Below are 23237 nucleotides of genomic sequence, written 5' to 3'. Positions count from 1 at the left end.
AGTCTTCCCCCCACTTCCAGCCTCAACAAGATCCACCTACGGGACCCCGCAGACGAGGGTTACACAGTAAAAACGACAGTCCCAGACCGTGAATGGCATTTCACCCAAGCAATTCTCCCACACCTTGAAACACCAGAAAGCACCACCTTCCGGCGGCAGCTCCCCCACCCAGGCTTACTTTCCGGGGGAGCACACTCGTCCCCGCTCGCCCATCCCAGTTCTCGACCCCTTGCCTTTCCTTCCCCTTCTTGTTCTCCTTGCTCTTTCTTCCCCACCTCTGGGTTCCCACCTAAGATACATCCATTCTTAGAAAATGGTTATTTTTGGTTCTTTGGTGTGAAACCTTTGTGGTTATCAAAGTCTTTTCGTGGTCATTATATCTTTTGATGCCCGGAGAAACTCAGTGAGGGCACCACTCATTCATGGCACCCCAGGTCCTCCGTGCGGGGGCAGAGGTCAAAGCTTTTAGTCTTAGTGAGGAGGCTGCAAATTACATACGCGGGTCGGCCTCTCTCTGCAATTGCCAGTGAATCTGGAAATGGAGCCAAGGAGGGGGGGTTGAGTTGGGGGGGGTGGGGACAGGAAGGGCCCCACTCAGAAGGTGCCAGAGGTGCTAGGACGGGCAGGGCTTGCAGGCTGAGGGAGCTGGGCTTGCAGGCGATGTCCCAAGGTGAGAGAGGCTGGCGCCAGGGAGGACTAGCTGTCGGTGAGGCTGGAGTACAGAGCTGGGGAGCGCTGACCCCCAGAAAGCCGGAGCCCTGAGCAGTGCTGGGACCTGTAGGCCCCAGTGAGGAGCCTGGATTCTAATCCAAGGCTGTGGCAAAGAAAAGGTGGCCGAGTTTCAAGCCAGGGAGAGATCCTCTTGAACGGAGTGCTCCTGCTGCCATGTGCAAACTGGACAGCACAGGTAGGGCGGGAGCTGGGAGAGAAAGGGAGGGGTGCCCCCAAAATAGTCCAGGCAATGAACTAGGGCAGCTTAGATGAAGGTGGCAGCCAGGGTGGTTATTTTCAGATACTTGGAGATATTTGAGAGGGAGACATGGCTGGGGTTTGTTCGATGGTATTATCGTCACACTGCAGGCAGGGAAACTGAGGCTCAGGAGGGGCAGTGACTTGCCCAGTCAGGTCTGGCAAATTCACATCCCAGTCTGCCTGGCTGCTGGGTCCCCAGGGCTTCTACAAGGCCCCCCAGTGTTCTTCTAGGAAGAACACCCATGTCTCCTGCAGAAATGGCCACAAAGCATTGGCCCATTTCACAGCTCAGGAAATGAAGGCCCAGGCACCAGCCGCGCCCAGCTGGAGAGTGTGGAAGCAGGATTCGACCCCTGTGCCCTTGCCTGAGCCTCAGCTAAGCCCAAAACTGGGAAAGCCAGTGGGCCTCTGGGATTGGAGAAAGCACGGCGCAGGGGCAAGGGCGGGGCCGCCGTCCCTTCTAGAGTGGGCTGGTCTGTCATTCTGAGTCTTCTCTTAGTGAACAGAGCGCAAACCCACTCTGCCAACGTGCTGCGTGTGCCTTTGTGTGATCTGTGATCTCTGTAGAAACGTGTGCCTCTGTCCCTGCATCTGTCTTGATGTCTGTGTGTCTGTGTGTGTGCGTGTTTGTCCTTGTGCAGCCCTGACCCACCTGAGAGACCCTTCAGGTTTGGTTCGAGGACACCACCATAAAGCAAATATGGAAACAAAGCGAGTCACACACATTTTGGGGTTCCCAGGGAGTGCAGAAGTTGTGTTTACACTGCGTGTTGTCTGTCTGGTGGGCAATGACTCACATCTAAGGAAACATCTTAGTCACTCTGACACAGAGACACGCGGTGAAGGGGGATTGTTGGCCAAACAGGGCCACAAAGGTATCCCCCAGGGGGTGTGTAAAAATGGCAGTATCTACAACACACCCTAAAGAGAAATGCGATGAAGTGGGCTCTGCCCGTGTGCCTGAGGTTCTGTCTGTGTGTCTGTCTGTGTGTCCACCCAAACATGGAAAAAAGCCTGGAAAGAAAACTCCTCCCCAGCGAGCTGTCTGCACTCTGGACACACCTCTGTCTTCATCCCCTTATTTTACCTTCTCTGTCACCCCCTTGTTTTCACCCACGAACGCGCCTGACTTTGTAATCAGGTTAGGGGGCATCTTGTTGTGCCTCAAATATCAGGATAAAGTCTCAGGAGAGGGCATTTGGGAAGAAAAGTCTAGCTATGCTTTTGTGGAAAATGGCCTTTTCTGGCTTGCAGGGAGGGGACACCCGTCTCGCCGTGAGGCTCCTGGTCTCGTCTCTGAGCGTCCCCGGTCGGTCAGCGCCTGCCCCCCTTCCCCTGCCCATCACTGTATTTACTGCACCAGACAGGCCCCAGGCGTCCCGCGTGCAATTTCCAGTAATTAAAGTCAGATCCGTGGGAATTTCACATTAATGTTGATGATGCACATTTTAATAAAATATAGGTAGATAAAAACGGGATGCTGGTTCTGAGGGAAAAAAAAACAAACACGTTTTTCTTTTTCCTCACCCTCCCCACAGCCCTCCCTTTTGTTTTTTCTTTTCTGGAAGGAGAAGACTTGTGTTAGCAGGACCCAACACAACTTGGTGGAAAAGGGACTGCACCCAGTCAGCAAGCACCAAGTAAACTGTTTGTCGAGCTTTTGGTGGGAGGCTGCAACAGGGGGACTCTGTTGTGGGATCACCTGAGTAGTAGGAGGCACACAGGTACCCTGAGCGACCCTGCCAGGACAGCCCCCATTCAATCTGGGCATCCTTCCTGGAGGTGGCATCACTCAGGTAAATGTCTTCCAGCCCTAAAAAGAACAGCCACAGTTTATGGGATGGAGCCAAATTAGGACTGGCCTTGAGGGCTGTCTCTGAGGGTCAGGAGCACCAGCTGAATTAGAGAGGTGGACATTGAGTTCCAGCTCTGCTCCTTCTTCCTCTTGATCACCCCTGCAAAATATCTTTCTTTAAAAATATCTGTCTACATGATTACAAACTAGACTTCGCAGGGCATTTATGAACACTAATTCTTCCCGTTTGTTTAGGAAGAATTTGCACACACACATTTCTTCAGGTCCTCTCAGTCACCCCTGGTGATATCTTGGCCCTTATTTGGGCCAATTGACACAATGGGCCTGCAGGGGCTCTGGTGCTTGCCAAAGTCAAGTGCAAAATAGCAAGGCCTCCCATCTTGACTAGCAGTAAGTGGCCTCCTGATCCCCCATTTGCAGGCTTTCTCGCTCTCTCTCTGTCTTGCCTTCAACCTTATTTGACTGATTTCTATGTGACATCAGTTCCTTTCCAGCAGGTCCCTAAAATCTGCCTCCTCTCTCTGGCCTATTGCCTCCACTCACCCCTGTCCATCTGGCTGGCAGCAGGAGATGGTCTTTCTGTTCCTCGACCTCTGGATTCAGCTCCCTGCAGCAAGTGCCACCCTCCACCCCTTCTGGCTCCTGGCTGCTTCTCACCTCAGTGTTACGGCTTTCTAGCCCCAGTCCCCACCAGTACCTAATGTGCACCTTCGTGATCAGCTCTCCTCAGCAGCCTGGGTTTTCCACTCTCTCTGCCTTTGCACACGGCCCTTCTTCCCATGCCTTCCCGATGCCAGCACCCACATTCTGTTCACTGCAGATCTCCCTCAGGACCACCCGTGCATTTTTGCAAAGCTGTGGTTTCCCTGCAGAGCTGCTTGAAGCTCCTAGAGGGCTGCTTAGCGCAGGGCAGGCGCTCAGCCATGCTTCCTTCCCACCTGGATGGTGTGCCCATCGCTGCCTTAGCTCAGGACACCAGTGAATTTATCCAGAGCTTCCCACAGACCTTCTTCTCACCTCCTCCCCGACTTCCCCGCCTCCTTCACCTCAAAAAAGAGGCTGCTCAGAGAAATGAATTGGAGAGAAGATCGTGAAATTGGCAGAAACTTCACAGATGGTTTTGGAGGAGAGTCAGCCAGAGCTCCAGACCTGGCCCTGCCCTGCCTGACTGGGGGGTGGGTCATTCTCGGACAACTGCTTTCCCACCTGCAAAGGGGGGCAGGAGACAAGAGGTGCCAAGGCATGAAAAGTGACATCACACAGTAGGCACCTAGTTATATGACATGCTGAGGAATCACCACTGTGGCCCCTGCAACGGCCTGGCACATAGTGATATGGGAATGAATAAGGGAATGAGTGAGTGAATGAATTCTTGCTGTGATCCCCCCTTTTTTAACACGGGGAGTGGGAGCATACACAGGGAGCAGCTACCCCATCAGCTATCCCAGCTGGACAAGACATTTCAACCCTAGAGGGGGCACAGGACCCTGGCCCCTCACCTGACACCCACCAGGGTGGGGGCGACTTTATTTTCCTAGTGCTATGAGCTTTTACATTCTGAGAACTCCGGAATATAAAGCAGCAATCAAGGGCAGGAGGAAGTGATCGGATGTGGCTCCCTGTTTGTGGCGAGATAATTAGGTGTTTGATTGGCATCCTCTCTCAAGGACAGCCACCCCCAGGTCCCGCCTGCGGCAGGAGCTGCCTTGTTTTCCTGTCTGATACTTACAGGTGGGGGTGGCGCCCTGGATATGGGGTGAGGCATTGAGGAGGGGTGGGGGTTAGGGGCCCAGGGTAGACCAGCCCATCTTTCATTGTTCATTTATTCATACCCATCATTCAGCACATACTGAGCTCCTACTGTGTACCCAGCATCTGATACAGCAGTGATCCAAGCAACATCTGTGTCCCTCTGTCTCTGACATTGGAGGAGTGCTGGCAGTGGGAAGCGGCACTAAACTAACAGAGAAGTAACTACATAAATGTGTCGACAACAAATGCCTTAAGCAGAGGACTGATGAGGTGGGGAGGAGGCGCTTGCTGTTTTAAAACGATGGTGGGGCTTCTCTGTGAGAAGGTAATGTAAGAGCCCAGTCCCAGAGGAGTGAGGGCAACACCCATGTGAAATTCTGTACAAACAGATTTCAGGCAGAGGGAACAGCCAGTGCAAAGGCCCTATGGCAGGAATGTGCTCATGTGTTCAAGCACCCGCCAGTCTCAGTGTGGCTGGCGGAGAGTGAGCAGGGGAGGGCGGAAGAAAGTAAGGCAGAGAAGAATCATGTGGGGCCTTGACCTGGTGATGGGCACTATGACCTTGACTTCGAATCAGGTGGGAGCCAAGGACAGGGTTAGAGCAGGACAGGATGTGAGTTAGGTTTAGCAGGTTTCTGTGGCTGCCAGGAGAGGAGTGGACTGTGGGAGGGTGAGTAGCAGCCGGGAGCCCGGTGAGGAGGTTCCTGTGGTCGCCCGGATGGCGATGACAGTGGCCTGGCCCAGGTGGCAGTTGTAAAGAGGATGAGCAACGGTTGGATGGGCGGAGAGGATTTTCTGATGAGAACAACGTCCCCCCTGCAGCCCTAAGCCCGACACAGGGCAGGGCAGCTTGCCATCCCCTCAGGCCCTCCAGGCTGGCACTGACCCCAGTCCGGGCCCAGAGCCCTGGCCCTTTGGGCACCTCCTGCCACCGTGGGCCTCCTCTCATCCTGCCGGCACTGCCTAGAGGGAGGGGACACCACTGGAAAAAGAGACCAGGGATCTGCCCACACTCCCTTAGCTGGGGGGCAAGAATGTGGGGACTTGAACCTGCTCTGCCCCCCAAAGTCAGCTCTTGGCCAGCCTCCAAATAAAAGCAAATTGTGCCTAAATTTCCTGGAAGCCAGGGCTGAGGAGGCTGTACGGAAGGGCCAGATGGGCCTCGATTTTAATTATCTGTGCACCCTCCATCCCCAAGTGCTCACGTGCAGGCAATGCTGTCGACACTTTAGTAACATTTGAGAGAAGTGTGAGTGGACGGACAGACAGAAAGAGAGGCCCAGCCTTGCTCCTGGTCTTCAGGCCACACCGGTCCTCATCGAGGATGGACAGGTCAGGGAAAGGGTGTCCTGTCGATATCTGGAAGAAAGACCCCAGAAAGGCAGAGGAGGGTCACATTCAGATGATGCCATGCTGGTGTTAATCTTGGCAAATAAGTGTCTCTCTGCAGGTACCACAGGGGAATTGCCACCTGCGTCCTGGGACCTTTCATTTGTTCCCTCAACAGATGTTTCGGGAGAGTCCACTGTACACCAGATACTGTGGGGAGAGTTGGAGTGAATGTTTGTGCCAGTGAACACAGGCCCATGCCCATGCATTCCATGTGTATGTGCGAGTGTGTGCGTGTGTGTGTGTGCGTGTGTGTGTGTGTGTGTGTGTTTAAGCCCTCTGGACAGTTAGGGTAGGGTCGCTATCCCTGTAGTAGAAGTTTGCTGCGATGTTGGCAGCCTCACCCACACACCCAGGCCTCGAGGTTTGGCCACGCTCCCCTCCATGGGCTCTTCGAGGCTGCTGTGAACTGCTCATCACCCGGGCTGGCTGACAGAATGCACCAGAGCCAGCCTGACGGGGAACCGTTCCTCGTCGGCGCCACCCCTTGCCCCGGCCTCAGATAATTGGCCCGATACATCTTGGCATCAGAAATTTACATGCGGCGCAGGGGATGATGGATGGCTCAGTAACCCGGCTGTCTCTCAGCACGGCTCAGTTATCCATCCCGGCGGGCAGCCGAGTCATCCGTCTTGTCTTGTCCTTGACCGTGGCAGACCAGCATGTACCCCCCCTCCCATCCAGGCCATTCCTCCGGGTCCATCCTGAGCTGGGCTCTGAGGAAACCTCTGAAGATGACACACCGGCCATGCCCACAGCAGGTGGAGATTCCCCTGAAACCCTCCTCCTCAGGGTTCACCTGGGACCCCAAGGGGAGTGCCCTGAATTGCCCCATGTGCCTGAGGTGCAGACTGGCACAGATGGGCCACAAGGACTTCTTGTGCTTGTGTTTACCCACAGTGACCTCCTCCATGTTTATCGACTGCATACTACGCACCTGGCATTGAGCTAGACTCTTGGCTGCGACCGTGACCGAGACTGGCCCCGAGCCCACCCTGCAGGGACCGCCGTCCCATCAGACAGTGCCCGCACTGAAGACCCTAGACATTGCGCCAGGCAGTCGGGTTCTGTGGGATTCTCTTGATAACCTCGTGGGCACACATTTTTATCCCCATTTTACAGACACAGAAACTGAGGTTGAATCATTGGCCCGAGGTCATTCTGCTAGTGAGGTGTCAAAACCAGAATTACATGCACGTCTGTGGTCTCCAAACCATGTCTTCGTTCCCCAGACAAACCAGGCTCTTGCAAAACTTCTGACACACAGCATGTGCCCATTCATTCATCCGACCCACAAGCATTTAAGAGTCCCTGCTATGTATCAGGGCTGTTCTCAGCACCGAAGGGGTGATAAGGAGGGAGGACCAAAGTGTCTTGCTCTCATGGAGTTCCATTCTAGTACATAAAATAAGCTGGTGTGTTTGATAGTGATCTATATTAAGGAAAAGAAACTAAATTCAGGACCAGAAAGACCAGTTAGGGAATAAGGCAGTAATCTCCTCTACCTGAGACCTTGGCTTCTTCATCTGACGAGCCTGTCCTTCTGAACCCCTGTTAAATGACCCCACTGTGGAATGCTTTCCCAGCCACAGTGTCACCTTGCACCTTCCCATTGTACTTCACTCATACTTCTTCTCACCTGTACTTTGGCAACAGAGTTAGAATTTACCGGTCTGTCTCCTCCCCTGCACTGTGAACTTGTCAAGGACAGGGGCTGTGTTGGGTGGTATACCAGTACCTAGTACTGTGTGTGGTACAGAATTGGGGCTCAGTGATTAGTTGAATGGATGGATGAATGTGTGTATGCATGGGTGGTTAAGAGAACGGATGGATGAGAGTATGGGTGGATGAGCAGATGGTTGAATGGATAGATGATAGATGGATTGATGACTTGTTGTGCGATTTGATAGATGGATATTGGATAAACAGATGAATGAATGATCAGGTGGAAGATGGATGACCTGTTGGGTGGAGGGAGGGATGGATGGGGATGGATGGTGGGTGAGTAGATGGGTGGGGGGATTAGGGTCCAAATACTCTAGTTACATATTCCTGCATTGAAGTGAAATCAGAGCACTGGAGGAATTGTTGTTCCTTCTCAGTTCTCTTCGGAACCCTCTCGTCCTAACATAAAGAACATTCCTGTTTGGTACGTGTTCCATTTAACACCTCTCCAGCACTTCCAACCAATTTCTTTTTATAACAAAGATGGACAACAATCTTTGTTTTCATTGTACTATTATTGGGGCCATCTAAAATGGTTACCATTTGCTTATGGCATAGGATTCTCTGGTGATTCACAAAAATTCTTTTCCAAAAATACTTAATTAGGTTAAAAAGGGGACATAATCTATAAAGTTCAAGAAAAGCAAAATTTATCTATGATGCTGGGGTCAGAATCACAGTTACCTGTCAGGAGTAGTCACTTGGAGGGGACATAGGAAGTTTCTGAGGTGCTAGGAACATGATGGTTCCATATCTAGATCAGGGCCAGGGTGTAAAAATTCATTGAACTTAAAGCTGTGCACAAGTCAATCAAAAAGAAAAGAGAGGAGTCAGTTTCAAGATAAATACTAATTAAATAGTAGTTCAGGTGGAATATGCAAAATGCTTGCAGCGGAACCTTTGTGGTCAAAGTTTGGACAGTGATGGACTGGACGGTCTTGAAACGTCTTCTGGCTTGTATGTTCCAAAACTGCATGCCTTGGAGGTCCGAGTCCCGTGATTGCCCAGCAGGCTGCGTGACAGACCCTCCTGAGCTAGGGGCAGCCTCCGGGCAGTGGCCTCTTGGGTGGACGAGTAGCAGGACTGTAGATCCCATCAGAGAGCCCTTCCTGCCCCCCCACCTCCTCCTGCCACCCCTCATCCCGGGTGCGGCTCCATCCCAGCTTCCTTTCTCTCAGCACATTGGCCCTAGCCTCAGCTGCATCTATCATCTGCTTCAAGCTCATTAAAATTATTTCTTTTTAGTTGCAAATGGGCTGTTTATGATGATCATTATTTGAATGGTCTGTGCCGGGCTCCGGGCTGTCTGTCTGCTGCTGATGGCCGGTTAATCAGATGAGTCTTCTCCCCGCCTGGGCCTGGCCCAAAGTCTGGGGCTGTGTTAATCACAGCTCCCCTAGGGCTGGGGGCTGGGGGCTGGGGTGGGAGAGCATCCCGAGTTCTGCTTGATCATCAAAGGAGAGGCCCTGCTGGCTCACACAGTGCATGTGTGTGAGGGGCTTTGGACATTCATTTCTAGAAGGTGACTTCAAACCAGTGGTGGTTTGTGTTTATAGTTTTTCCCCAGCAAAATAAATAGGGCCGTGAGCTTTTTAAAAATGTGTTTATTTGAAAAGATGCTCGTCTCTTCCGTCGTGGCCCTCTTGCTTTGTTGATGTTCAAATATTCCTTCTCTTACTGTGTTTGGAAACGGTTTCTAATGTCTTTACTTCATACAGCAGACTTAGCCATACTCTGTCAGTCCTCCCTTTTTTTGGTGAGATTTTTACTGACCTGTGAAATTCAGAACTTAGAACCACTAATGTAGGGAGGTATTTTCTGGGTTCACAGTTTATCTAAATATAAGACTGATATCAGCCAAACTATTTGAACACACTGTGCACATTTTTAAAACAAGCTCCCTGAACATCCCCTGGCTAGAGGGGAAATGGAATAGCAGCCCTGGGTAGGCAGGGCATTAGAATGTTGCCTTTTAATCTACCAAGGAGATCCCCACACCCGAATTATTAGGCTTGACTATAACTTATTTCTGAACCCACTTGAATCGCCTGACGGAAACATGAGTATGTTTGCTACATGAGATGATATACATGAGGCACTTACTGGCTTGGTGCTGGGTACATGGAAACACCCAACAAATGGTAGATCCGACGTGACCTACTGTTTGTTTATGATGATGCCAGTGTTGTCTATCGGCTCACCATAGAAATGTAGCAGAAATTTAGGGTTGAAGGATAAGCATAGATTTAGGCAAAGTTGGTCACATTATCTGCCCCTCTAGGGCTAACCTGGAAAGACCATGAGCTGTGCCTGCAGTAGGGCCAGGGCTGGGGGTCTGCCGGTGCTCTTTAGGACACAGCAGACACATCTGCACCCACCAGCAGCCTGAGAGGTCCTGATAGAGGGACCCAAGGCAGGCCCAGGGGATAATTGTCCAGAACAGCACATCAAGCAGTGGGACTTATCCTGCTCTGAGAGCCTGAGGTTTGATGTTTTAAATGAGGAGTCCCCACCAAGAATGTGGGTTGTGGGGTACAGGGAGGGAGGGGCAGCATCCCAGAGATAAGAACAGAGCCTCAGATATACAATAACCCAAAACCGGGTGGTGTCAACCCCAGTCCGCTCTGCAGCAGTGTGAAAATCCTGCCTTTGCCTTCCAGATAGATGAGAAAAACTGTGAGCACGTGGCCACAACTCAAATTGACCATGACACTCCAATTCTTTCCTTCCTGCCAAGTGAGGTTCTGTCCACCTGGCTGTGCCACCTGGTTGGTTTTTGTCTACCTTTGATCAATCCTATTACTGCAAACACAGATCTCTCCCCGGTCACTCAATATTTTGGTCGTGATCGATTGTGGTTTCTTTTTTGAAAACTACAGTATTTTTTAAATGATGATAAACCAGAAGTCTACTGTTTATCTTCTGTCACCTTGCCAGACTCTCAGAAGCTGTTTCTATTTCTCTCTCATCTCCTCTCTCATAATTCCTTGTCTCCCACCTGGTTCAAAATTCCTTGGGGCATTTGTACTGGACACCCCGCTGCCTTCAATGCACTAGACGCAGACGCAGTAGAGTGCCGAGGACTTGGTTTCAGCACCTTGGAGAGCAGCGCGAGCCCCGTTCCCGTGCCCCTCTATTTTAATCCCTACTTTTATGCTTTCGCCTTCCCTTTTCTAGCCTCATGATTCTCCAGAGAGGTTAGACATCTCTCCGGAAATGTAGAAATTCCCTCTCTGGCTTCTCCCAAACGTTCCATAGGCAGAGGCACTTATGCCCGGTTTGGGGTTCCCAGCCTCAGATGGATACGAGGTTTATGATGCTATGGTGAACTGCTATTGAGCAGATTTACCGACTCTCAGACATGATATAAGACAATTACCGTGCATTTCGTCTCTTAGAGGGAAAAGGATTTGCAGCGGGTTAATAGTACTTTTATTTCATTATCTAATGGTAAAAGTGTTTCATTGTGTGTGCAAGATGAATGCGTATTAGCGATGACAAATGGGGTCTTTCAACACAGTGCCGGGCCTCATCATACATATGTTAGATTAAAGAGTTCACCCTAGAAATACACTCTCGCATCTGCGTGTGTGTTTTTAATAAATCTGATTGCAGAAATTTATTGCATCACCGGATTTAGGAAATTATGGGGCTTGATTGCTGCAAATATAATCGGGTGATATATACAGAAATGCTCCTCGAGTTATGGTCCAGAAAAAAAACCCATCTCGGGATGGTGCAAGAAAGCAGCCGACCACATAAACAGAGCATTTCTTGAATTATGCAAATGAAATCCATGACAACTCGTGGTGAATTGCACTCCCCTTGTGAAACTGCCACCGTTAACGTGAAGAGAGCTGGGAGGGGGGTGATCAAATATACATGTGCGGCCGGCAGACATCGTCTGTGACGTGTGAGCCGAGCGCCCCCCCCCCATCCCTCACTCTCTTCTCCTTCCATCATACATCCTGTAAAAACCTGGCCTGCCGGCTTCATCGCACATAAGTAGGCAGAGCCCCTTCCAGCCCATTTCTCCTGAATCCAGGAGCCTCCAGTGAAATATTTCTTACACTCGAAGTGAACCTTAAATGATTTACTGCAGGATACACAAAAGGTCAGCTTGCTTCTTATTGGCACCTTCATTTTTCCAAAATCTACTGAAATTAAAAAGCCATCTATATCTTAAAAGGCGTATTTATGAACCCTTAAGTGTAAGTAAGTCATAGCTGGAACTGTTCCCGTCTCTGATATATGAAAGCTGTCGACAGCACTTTCTTACACTATAATATGCCCATACAATATGCCGCACTTGACTATTTTGACACGGTTTGGAGATGTTTTCTACAGTTACTGACAAGCTTATGCCATCACTCCCTTGGAAATTTAAGAGGTGGGGCAGGGGGGTGGGGGAGAGATGAAAAAAACAGCTCCACCCAACTTTATGGGAGATTATTGATCTGGCCCGACTTCCGACGCGCAAAAAAGCTGTCCCGGATTTTTTTCGGCTGTATCCCCAGGTTCGTAAATTATTCATTTGTGCCAGGAGTCAATATCCTGTCTTTTCTCAGCTTTGTAAGTTAAGAAAACTTGTTCGGAATGCTGTTTTGTACGATGATTAAAAAGGAAAAGGAGGAAAAAAAATCTTTTTCTTTTCTCTCTCTCTCTTTTTTTATTGTTCCAGAAGGAGCTTAATTCCGTCGCTTCTGAGCTGTCTGCACGGCAGGAGGAGAGTGAACATTCTCATAAACATTTAATTGAACTCCGCCGGGAATTTAAGAAAAATGTACCTGAGGTACAGTATATTTGCTGTTATAGAATTAACTCAGTAGGAATGCAGATTTTTCTCTGTTCAAACTATATTTTGAAAACTGTAGACATAAGTGACTAACAAGAAAAGAAGCTAATTAACCACAAAGAAAAATTACAGCCCCCAACCTTTTGGTGTTCTTGGTATAGCGGTTCTCAGCAGTGCTGTCTAAAAGTAAGTGCAGGACGCGTCTCCATTAAAGTCATTGTTTTTGAGGCCTCTATAAAGCATCCATCCCCCACCACCACCCCAGTCATATCTGAGTCCAATGCTGGGCCTTGACAGCAAAGGCAGTTTGTCCAGAGTTCTTGATTTGATTATGCTTTTCTATTGGCATCTGGGAGCTGATGGCTGCAGACACCTGCCACCCTCTCTGGTCCTCGCCTCCATCTCTCTCTGGCTCTGATCTGCCTCTCCCACCCCCCAGTACAAGCTTCATCCTTCCCCTGCAACTCCAGCCACCAGCCTGCCATGAGGGTGCTTGAGATAATAACCAGCCTCCCCGGGAGGAGAGACTAGAAGGGACACGTTTCTGTTCTTTACCAGGGTGAATGTGTGAATTCCTTTCCCTCCTCTATCAGGCCCCCTGTTGATTCTCAGATTTAAAAAAAGAAAAATCATGGGTATAAACACAGATAGGAAAAATAAACCTCTGAGTCCTTATAATGTCCACTGGGAGGTAGCTCATTAGAGAACCCTGTGGGACAGAGACCCAGGCCGCCCCACAGCCAACCGGGCTTCTCCGAGGAGTCAAAGGGGAGTTCCCTGTCCTGGCCCCCTCAGCTGGCCGGGATGGAGGAGGAGGGAGTTGGGGAGGCAGGCCCTGGGGCACAGAGGGGTCAGTCTGAGCCGTGAAATCCTTAAAGTAGTAGCTTCGGTTCTTCAAGGCAAGCAAGAGATCTCACTAGAACTTGCCCAGGGAGCGAGTCTAGAAAGAATTTCAGGTTTGAGAGCAGAGGGAAGGTGCACTTGGAGGGGAGACAGAATCACAGATCTGAGCCGCTCCCTTGTCAGTCCTTTGCTAAGAACTAGGGGGTGCCACGTGTCCTCAATTTCCCTCTCAGAACAGAGAACAGCTTGGTCTTTAAACAGTTTTTCTGCCCCGGCCGGGAGTCCCTGAAGCTTTGCCCTAGACTCCAGTCGCTGGGAAGCAGACGCGAAATGGTCCCAGACCTTCCCAGCCCTGCGTGCCCCCTCCCTGGTTGGCACAGACCCTCCTTGTCATCCCCCCCGCAGGCGACCGGGGGCCCGCAGGTGATGAGGGAAATCCAGGCCAGGTTTTAGGCCTCTGAGTTCGGCTTATATAATTTTAATACTGCATAATTATGCAATTATGTAATTAGGAGGAATAAGTTTCCACTCCTATTATAGTCGTGCCTCTGAAAATTCTCATTTTTGGAACTAGTCTGATGGGGAGTCATGCCCAGGCTTTATTTCAGAACATCATCTGGCCGTGCACAGCTCCCATCCTGCTCGTGCCTTTGCTCTGCTTCCCCCCAGGGTCAGGCAGACAGGACAGTGAGCTTCTGGGAATGGCCACCACCCCTTCCGCAGCCCGCAGGTGTGAACCCCCTAAATTCAGTTGAGGGTGGGTTTGTGCAGAGAGCCTGTTTTGGGAGCCTGATGACCTGCATTCACAGCCACGAACAAACCAGCTGCTGGGGCCTCTGTCCCCCCTGCTGTGATTTCAGGCACTGGTTTCTGAGGCCCCTCCCAGCCTGAGCATTTCCTGAACCTGGGCCACAGGCTTCTAGCTGATATATTTTATTTGTAAAGTCATACAAATGTCACAATAAGTCGCCAACATTCAGCCTCTTGGACATGCCCCCAAAACTGGATTTCTGATGTCTTTGAGACTGCTTGGTAAATCCAGCCGCAGGGAGGCTCCCTGCCAGGCGGCAGTGTTCCCCAGCCTGCAGCCCAGGTCTGTTTCCTTTCCCACCGGTTCGGCCCACACACACTTGGCTCTCTGTGATCAGGTCAGCATGTCCCTCGAGTCCCGGCAGGGTATCAGCATCAGGATATCAGAGGCTCTGAGAAGCCCCTGGCATAAGAAGCAGTGAGGGGGCGCCCAGGGTCTTTCCAGGGGCCTCTTTCATCAGGAACAGGTTGATGCTTCACCTGAGCATAGGTGGTCTCTGCCCATCTCTTCCCTTGCTTCTCTCTGCTGCCCCCTCCCTCCCTATGCTCCAGCCCTCCTCATCTCATGGGGTGGGGGAGAGTTCCTGTGGGTGTGGTGACTGCTTAAAGGAGTCACCAGGGGTCTCAGCAGAAACTGGAACATTTAGGGTTGGGACTTGATAACGCCCATGTAAAAGCTCCCTGTGCTTGCTAGAGGCCTGGGGCTCCTCCAGGGAACCCCAGTGTTTAGGACCCTCAAGGTCACTGATGGGAGTTAGGAGGCTGGGTCTGGAGATAGGGGGCTTGGGGGCCACCAGACCAAACCTTCCTCCTGAAGACAGCCAAGTGCTTCAGGGTTCATGGGATACAGCCTTCCCTGTGAACTGGGCGCCATGGGGGGTGACCCAACCAAGCCCCCAGAACTGCACGTTCTGGTGAGAAAGAGGAGCAGAAAGTGGCCTTGCTAAAGTGCAGAGCCGCCTTGCTGCTGCAGGGCCGCTGGGTAGGGACGCTGAGGAGGTGCTGCAGCAGACACTGCAGAGCAGAGTCTTGAGGACAGGTTTTGTGCAAGGAAGGCCTTTTGGAGATGGGGTGCAGGGCACGAAGAAGGGGGCCACCTCTCCAGCTGCTGCTCCCAAGAGTGGCTCATGGGGGAACACGGTTCCGTGGGCCCTTTGCACAAAAAGCTCCCTGGATCAAACCCACCTGGGAAACACCACTGCCTCTCTCCCTCTCCCGCTCGTCCACGTGTGTGGCTCCTGGAGTCCCGCAGGGCCGAGACTTGATGTGGGGCCGCAAGCCTCCCAGGCTGATTTGATTCGGCACCCCGGGGGCTGGGTGTGGGTGCATGCGTGTGGGATCCCAGGGAGCGGGGACCTCCATGGGCGACACTGACACCAGTGAGCAGGCAGCAGGGGCTGCTTCTGGCTCTGCAGTGAACTCTTTGCCCCTCTCTTTTTCAGGAAATCAGAGAGATGGTGGCTCCTGTATTAAAAAGCTTCCAAGCTGAGGTAAGGCCCAAGGCTCCTGCATGTCATCAAAGTACCCCCCGCCCCTCTCGGATCCCATATCTCAATCTGCCAGGGGAGGCCAGCAGCCTCTGGAAGCTTGGGAGCCTCGCCCACCTCCATTGCAGACGGTCCCATTTCCTCCAGGGCAGCTAGTGGGTTCTGTTTTCATGGGTTCCAGGGTCTGAGCCCAAGAAATCTCCCTTGCCCTTGTCTTGCCCTGCCACACACCAGCTCCGCTACATAGGACACCCTTGACCTTGAGCCAACTGCCTCCCCTCCCAGGCTTGGTTTCCCATTATTTAAATCAGAGGTTCGGGCTCTGCGACCTTTGCTCTCCTCCGGGTTTTCTGCTCTGCTCGGTTCTGGAAGACAGCCTTGCAGATAAGTTCAGTCGGTTACCAGCTTGCCTCGAAAGCCTCTCTACCAGCCACTCTCTGAGGCCAGGCTGAACACTGCTTTCTTTCCTGCCACCCTGCGGTCCCCATTCCTCAAGCAGCAGCCTCCCTATCTTCAGTTGGTCCTTTCTCTCACCTTCCTGGGGCCCCATGATGCGGCTGGACCTCGCCCGTTTCTCCTCTGGGCTTGCCTTTGTGACCGGGGTGCTGAGAATGTCTGCTTGTCTGGCTGGCGAGGAGGTAGGTTAGGCACAGTGGAATCGCGTCGATGCAGGGGAGTGTAGTGGGATCAGCTCTCGACTGCTGCGTCATCAGGGGCTCTTCTCCCTCCTCCCCTGGATTCAGGCGGGGCCCTGGCAGGGCTGGCCCTTCTCAGAGCTCCCTCTGGACTTGCTTTTTAAGCCTGTCATCCCCCCAACACCACATTATTTTGAATCTGTCTCTTTGGAACCGCATAAGCGCATAAGGCAAATATTAAAGTAAACAATAACTGGATTTACGCAAATGTCGCTGATTTCCATATTTTTCAGCCCTTCATTTTATTACCAAGTTGACTGATGTGCTTATTTATTTATAGGACCATCCGGTATTGATTCATTTGGTTGTGAGGTGCCTGGGCTAGAAGGGAGGGAGGGGAAAAAAAAAAGAAGACTAATAAGGTTAGAAGTGTGTTGTCCTGGTTCTGTGTGTATGTGTGTGCGAGTGTGCGTGTGCGTGCGTGTGTGTGTGTGTGTGTGTGTGTGTTTAAAAAGAGGCCCCCATATGCCAACTCCTGATCCATGAGGGGGGCTCTACACACATGTGTGAACACACACACACACCCTCTCCGGCAGCTGAGCCCTCTGCGCAGCCAGAAGACAAGCATTGAGCTGTTTGTATGGAACCTCACTTTGGCTGACCCATTGCTTGGGCTGGTGTGGGTGAGCTTCTCTTAGCCACTTAGCACCTCAGTTTCCTTATCTGTTAAACGGGAATCAAGGCATGACAGATATTTTTGTGTCATTTGGAGATTAACTGAGCTAGTAGGAACAGCTTTCCTGGAGCGCCCCGCTCTTGGCTGCTAGGGCATGAAGAGCACAGACTAGGAAGCCAACTGGGTGGCCATCCTGCCTCTGCTTTTTAACCTAAAGCAAGATACTTAACCTCTCTGTGCCTCTGTTTTCTCATCTATAGAACTGGATAATAATTATAGCTACACATCTTCTTAAGGAAGAGTGGAGTTAAAACCCAATATCTTTGCTGTTTTCAATTATCGATGACTCCCATTCAGGTTGACTTGGCCTACACTATGCCTGGGCTGGGCCTGCCTCCTTCCTCCCTAGCTGTCCAAGGCTTTTTATATAAAATCCGGGGGTTTCTGTCCTTTTAGGAAGCCAGCATGACTTACATCATCCTACAGAAGGAGAAAATTAAACACTGGATTTGTGCAGTGAGCCCCAGAAGGTGCAAGTGCAGCGTAGTGGAGTCCATGGGAAGGACTAGCTGTGTGGCTTCAGGGAAGTTCCTAAACTTCTCTGAGCTTTAGCTTTCCTCCTCATTTTAGCAAACGAGGCTAATGGTGAGGATTCAGAAAACTAAAGCAGGATCGAGACACTTGGCATGATATCTGGCACACAGCTGCTACTCAATACATGTTGAGGAAGAGAGAGTCTTGTGGGGTGGGGATGGGGGCCAAAGGGAAGACAAAGCCCAATTCTCATGTCCAAACCCAAGTGGCATGTTGGATGGACGCTGTTTTAATAGCTGGGGATCTTCAAAGAACTTCGTTAATTTCTTAAGAGGGCTTTCCATCGTCCCTTTAATGTACCAAAAAGACTACATCTGTCTGGAGTTTTATTCCCGAAACCCCTGCTTTCCTTCTGATCTATGGACTAATCCACGCGGCCGCCATGTCCCTCCCTGGGCCTGGAGGTGGGGGGAGACCCGCCATAGAAAGGTGTTAATAAAAAGCATCTCCTTCGTCCAGAACAAACTGCACACACACAGGCCATTTATAATCCAAATTTGATTTTCATTTTAATTTTTTTAATGAGGATTCATCTTTTATGCCGCTTCCCTCTCTCGAGCCACCAGGCTCTGCGCTGGAGCTGAGGATTCCCAAGTGGGCATTAATCACCTCCCAGGAATATTCCCGGAGGCAAACACCATCCCAAGTCACATAAACTAGCCCATAAAACGCCAGGGCTGAATAGCGTTCCCGTCATCCCTTCTTCCCCGGCGCGGGCCTCTTGTTGAAATATAACATGTTCAAGTTCATTCCTTAATTTCACTCCAGCAGCTCCCTGGACAGACAGGATCTGGGCATCCTCTTTATCTGTTCATTCTATGGATGTGGGGGTCTTTTTCCCCCTTTTCTCGGTGTGTGGATGTGTGTGTGTGTGTGTGTGTGTGTGTGTGTATACGCACGCGTGCTCGCGCTCGCGTGTGCTGGTGAGAGGGGGGCGGAGAGGAAGTGAATTTGCCCTGCTGTGAATCAAGGAAGCTTTTCCTCCCCGCCTTGATTGCTTAGAGGACAGTCTTGATTCCCCTGCTCAGGGAAACAAAGACAGCCAGAGAAGGTGGCTTAATGGAGACAGCTTGAAATGGCCAAAGTTTGAATATCCTTGCGCGCAGAGAAAAGAGCAAAACGAAAGCCCCGCTAATTACAAAAGTTGCTTTATGAAAGATAATTCAAAGCAATAATTTAGCAAACATAATCAAGTCGCACAGATGGGGTTGTTGATGGATGGATTGCAACATGCAATTAGCAGTTCTCGCAGTTACATATCATTAACCCTCCGAGCACAAAAATTATTTTCTCATTATTAGTTGAAAAGGTAAAATTAAGCTGACTAGACAGTAAAGGAACAAACTACAATTAATTACCTTCATTTATTACAGTCATTATTTTAAACTTATTTTTACTTGGAGAGAGAGATGAAAACATCTAAATTAAAAGTTTTGTTATGCTAAATCGGAGGTGAAACTTTTCTAAGAAATGGGTGCACTGGCCCAGCCCGGAGGCTGGCAGGACCTCGGCTGGGAGATTATTTTTTCTCTGCTTCCCTCCTCTTCCACCATGACAAGAGTGTAGCCTGCATGATGGGAAATCCTTTGGCTGGGTTGGAACAGAGACTTTCACCTGGGTCTGATCGAAACACAGATGTTTGGGAATCGGGGGCTGCTGTGGCCTCCAACCCCCAGGAGAGGCAGGAGAGGCCCCCTCCGCTGCTCCCAAGCTGTTTCCTCATCTGCACACACAGCAGACAGGACTGTACGATGTTCAGTGAGATTCTCTGTCACGTGACCGGCCAGACATTTTGCTTCTCCCGGTGCGTGTGTTGGTTCCCATCGTGGTGGGTGCGTTTGGTTGCATGGGGTTGAAACCTCCCTGCGCTTCCGGGTGGGCGTGGCATGCCCACCTTCTGGAGCTCAGAGATGGCCCCAGATGCCACCTACCAGGAGACCTTCTAGATCATCATTGAGTCCACGCAATCATTTGTGCATTTAGCATTTATCAAGGCCTACTGCATGCATGTTCTATCAGTAGATGCTGCGCCCAGTGAAGATCACCCCCCCCCCCGGGTAGTCAGTGTGACCCCATCAGGTGGCAGAAGGCAGCGGAACCCTCCCAGAGGTTCCGAGTGCCTGCTGGATGTCACCTTCCCGCCGTCCCACAATGGGTACATGGTAGACCCATCCCATCCCTTCCTGAGTCCCTGCTCACTGACCCCATCCAGTGCCAAGCCTGACATTGTTGGCTTGTCCCCACTACCCATGCTCACCCCAGGCTCGCTCGTTTTCTGAAACACCAAGGACTCCCTGCTTTCTCCTCCCAGGCCATTGTGGTAGGGAAGGGGCCCTAACCCAGGATGAGATCTCCAGGGCCAATACACATGCTGCAGCCTGGGAAGGACCTGCAGGGCCTCAGCACGGCTCAGCTCACCTGAGCCGGCATGCCCTCTGCCTGCCTGAGTGCCCTCCCCGCTCTTCATGCCACCTGACTGGCCCCTGTGCTCCCCTCCAGCTCTCCCCCTTGACATCAGAGACAGCTGGAGGAGCAAATAATATTATAAGGCAAAAAAAGCAGGGGCCTATAATTGCCGCTCAAACTACCCTTTCTCCAGCGTGGGTGTGACCATCCCTTTGTAAGAGGAGCCACAAGGGATGTTCCACACAGACGGTCCTGACCTGGGAGAAGCGGCTTCCCTGACTGGCAGGACCCCTGGGGCAGATGAGCTGTGGGAACAAGAGTGGGCTCTGGAGCCAGGTGGCCAGTGCTTGCATCCTGGTTCCTCTGCCTCCCAGCTTTGTTACCCTGGGCAAGTCACTTCACCTCTCTGGGCCTCAGCTTCTTTGGTTTTGAAATGGAGATAATAATAGTCCCCACCTCACAGGTGGGGACTCAAATGAAATTTGATCTTCATTGAGGATCAAATGAAAAGCCCTAAGAACAAAGCCAGGCGCTGGGGAGGTGCCGTGAGCATCAGTCAGCATCCCTCGCAGATGCTAAGAGCTGCCTCTTCACATTTATTGCTCCCTAGAGCCCTATGAGGCGGCTTCTGCTCTCACCCATTTCCCAGGTTGGGTAGCTGAGGCTCGGCTCCCACACATGGTGTAAGGGTGACTGACCAGGAACCAGCCAGCAAAGCCTGCCACCCAGCAGCACCCTGGCGAGAGAAACTGCTGGTGCCATCCCCTAGTGCAGGTAAGAAGCTGCGGCTCAGAGAGGTAAGCCACCTGCCTCAGCTCACACAGCCCTTGACCAGCAGAGCAGAGGGTGGAAGAGGCAAGTCTCAGCTTGGAGGGCTGCACGGAGGCCTGACTTGGGAGGGTGGGTGCAGCAGGGACGGAAGGACTGTCCCTCAGCCAGATCTGGGCCTTCCGTAGGTATCTTTGCTGCGTTTTCAGGCACAACCTGCTAGGAAGCCCAGCTGGTCCAACAACTGGCCAGGACTAGGTCTGTATTGGGTGCTGCACAAGCGGGTGCCCCTGCAGCTGAAGTCGGCGGTGGTGAGGAGGACTCAGCCCTCACTGCCCAGCTAGCAGGCGTGCACACCCTCTGTGCGTCGCCCTCTTCCATGACACCATCACTGCGCTGGTGCGGGTCTCCTCGGTTGCCATAACCGGGTCCTGCCCCTCTGGCTTCGCCCTGCCCAGCTTTGGGGTAAAACTTAAAAGGAGCTGAACATCCTTCTGAATTTAATATTAAGAACCCACAGAAGCGTCATTGAACCTGTCACGCCATATTACAACCAAATTAAGAAGCAGCAGCAATCCTCTTTGATTCCGTACCCTATGCCTTATAAAGTAAATTATTAATGCCTTTTCCCCCCAGTTAAGCAGTTATTTGCAGTTGTTCCGGGTATTTCTCATTAGAAATAACATCATCTAAAGAACGATATTGATTGATTTTTTTAATCTTGGAATCATGGACGTGAACCACATATTTATATGACATTCCCTTTAACTAGAATTCTCATGCTTTATTTTTATATTATTGATCTTTTTGACACGAATTGCTTCTTGGCCTTGTGCGAACATTGTAAGCTTTCCGCCTGCAGAGGGATGGCCGGCGTCGGGCCGGGCGGGAAGAGTGATCGCTCCGGCGGCGTGGCGGGAACCTTCCCGCACATTTAACAACAATTAGTCTGTGCTGACGCCATGGTAGGCTCTCGTGTATGAAAACGTACAAGCCTTTTAATGGACTGCATTATGGAAAGCCACGCAGGGCTGGCCGTGGGTAGAGGAGGCCTGGGGGCACGCATCCGTCTCCCAGCTCCGTGGTCTGGGTGTCCCTTGGCGCTCCTGCCTGCGAGGAGGAGTGAGGCAGGACCCGCCTGCGCAGGTGTGTGGCTATCCACACGGCCGCTCATGCCTCTACCCAGTAGGTGTTTGTTGAGCACCTACTATGTGCCAAGCATGGTGCTGGATGCTGGGGCTAAGGGGGCGAACTTTATCATTCACGTATCTGTTCAGAAAATAGTGAGCGCCTACTCTGTGTGGCAGGAACTGTGCTAAGCCCTGAGACTTCCCGGGGCAACGCACATTGTTCGTGCACTTGTAGCTCTTGGAAGAGTGGAAAGGACATAAGCCTGGGGTCACAGGGACTCGGTTCAAATCCCAGCTCTGGCATTTGGCAGGGTTTTCGGCAAAACTCTGTTTCCCAGAGAATGGGCGTGGAAACAGCCCCTCCCCCCTTCCACCTAGCGAGGCTGGGAGGTAAAGAACTTGGTGCGGGACAATAGGATCATGATTATTTGGCACAGTTACCCCTTCCCTTCCAGCCAGGTCCCGTAGAACACACAGATACACCCCTGCTTCCCTTCTCAGTTCCACTGAGACCTTCATTCTGCAGCAGACAGTTGTTTGGCCCCTGCTGTATGCCAGCATGAGATCCAGGCTCCAGGGAGGTGACGGTGAACAGCCCCACATCCACTCCTGCCCGACACTCACCCCCAGGTGCCAATGAACTGCAGGCTGCGGGTGGGGCAGATTAGACCAGCCTGCCCATTCCCTCACTCAGAAACTGCTCAAGCCCCTACTGTGTGTGGGATCCTGGGGATACAGCAGGGAACAAGATAGACAGGACCCTATCCCTGGGGCTCGGTACACGAGGGACTTGCGCATGAGCATCATGCACGGAAATCCCAGGCGAGGTGGTGTGTGTGGCGGGTTCAGGAGCCCAGTGCTGCAGCCAGACTGCCCAGGCCCAGACTTCTGCTTTGCCACCTGTCAGTCGTGTGGCCCAGGGCAGGTTATTTTTCTCTCTTGGTGCCTTAGCTTCCTCATCTACAAAAACGGGGCACATAGTAGCAAGTGAAGTAGAGGTAAAGATGCAAACCTGCCAGGTGCCAAGAAGGCTGACATCAGATTGTCCACCATGACCGTGACCATGTCCGTGATAGCAATTCTGAACCCTCCCAGCCCCCGCATGCTAGCTCAGCATGGATGTACTCTGTGCAGCCAAGGCCAAATGCACTTGTAGCCATAAAGGCCCCGCTTAGAGGCAGGGGGCTGAACTGCGTGACCCCCTTGGGTCATTGCCAGGGTGGGACCCCTGAAGTGCAACCCCCAAGTTTGGGTCCTGGAAAAAGTAACTGCCTGGAGGTGCGTGTCCTCTGTGATGCTGGATCTTGGGCATCCCCATGCCCTGAGTGGCAAGAATGAGGCCCAGAGAGGGTGAGAAACCACCTTGGGTCACACAGCCAGATGGAGGTGCCCACATGCTGCTTCAGGTCCGGGTAATCCCCTTAACCAAAGTGGCCTCG

The 23237-nt window shown here is 51.7% G+C and overlaps 1 protein-coding gene across 5 annotated transcripts in view; it reads left to right on the top strand.

Moving 5' to 3' along the window:
* Positions 1-23237, top strand: part of CUX2 (cut like homeobox 2) — a 234547-nt gene that overhangs the window by 136532 nt on the left and 74778 nt on the right. For 4 of the 5 annotated variants that reach the window (XM_054695336.1, XM_054695334.1, XM_054695333.1 and 1 more), the window contains 2 exons: positions 12336-12446; positions 15545-15592. In XM_054695336.1, coding sequence (XP_054551311.1) covers positions 15557-15592 — 36 coding nt within the window. In that variant the 5' untranslated portion in view covers positions 12336-12446; positions 15545-15556. The remainder of the gene's footprint in view (positions 1-12335; positions 12447-15544; positions 15593-23237) is intronic. The other variant, XM_054695335.1, reaches the window with a different exon arrangement.

This window comes from Talpa occidentalis, unplaced genomic scaffold (genome assembly GCF_014898055.3).
Source record: "Talpa occidentalis isolate TD23 unplaced genomic scaffold, MPIMG_talOcc4v2.1 talOcc4.14, whole genome shotgun sequence".
Taxonomy (NCBI): domain Eukaryota; kingdom Metazoa; phylum Chordata; class Mammalia; order Eulipotyphla; family Talpidae; genus Talpa; species Talpa occidentalis.
This window is presented reverse-complemented; position numbering and strand designations above follow the sequence as displayed.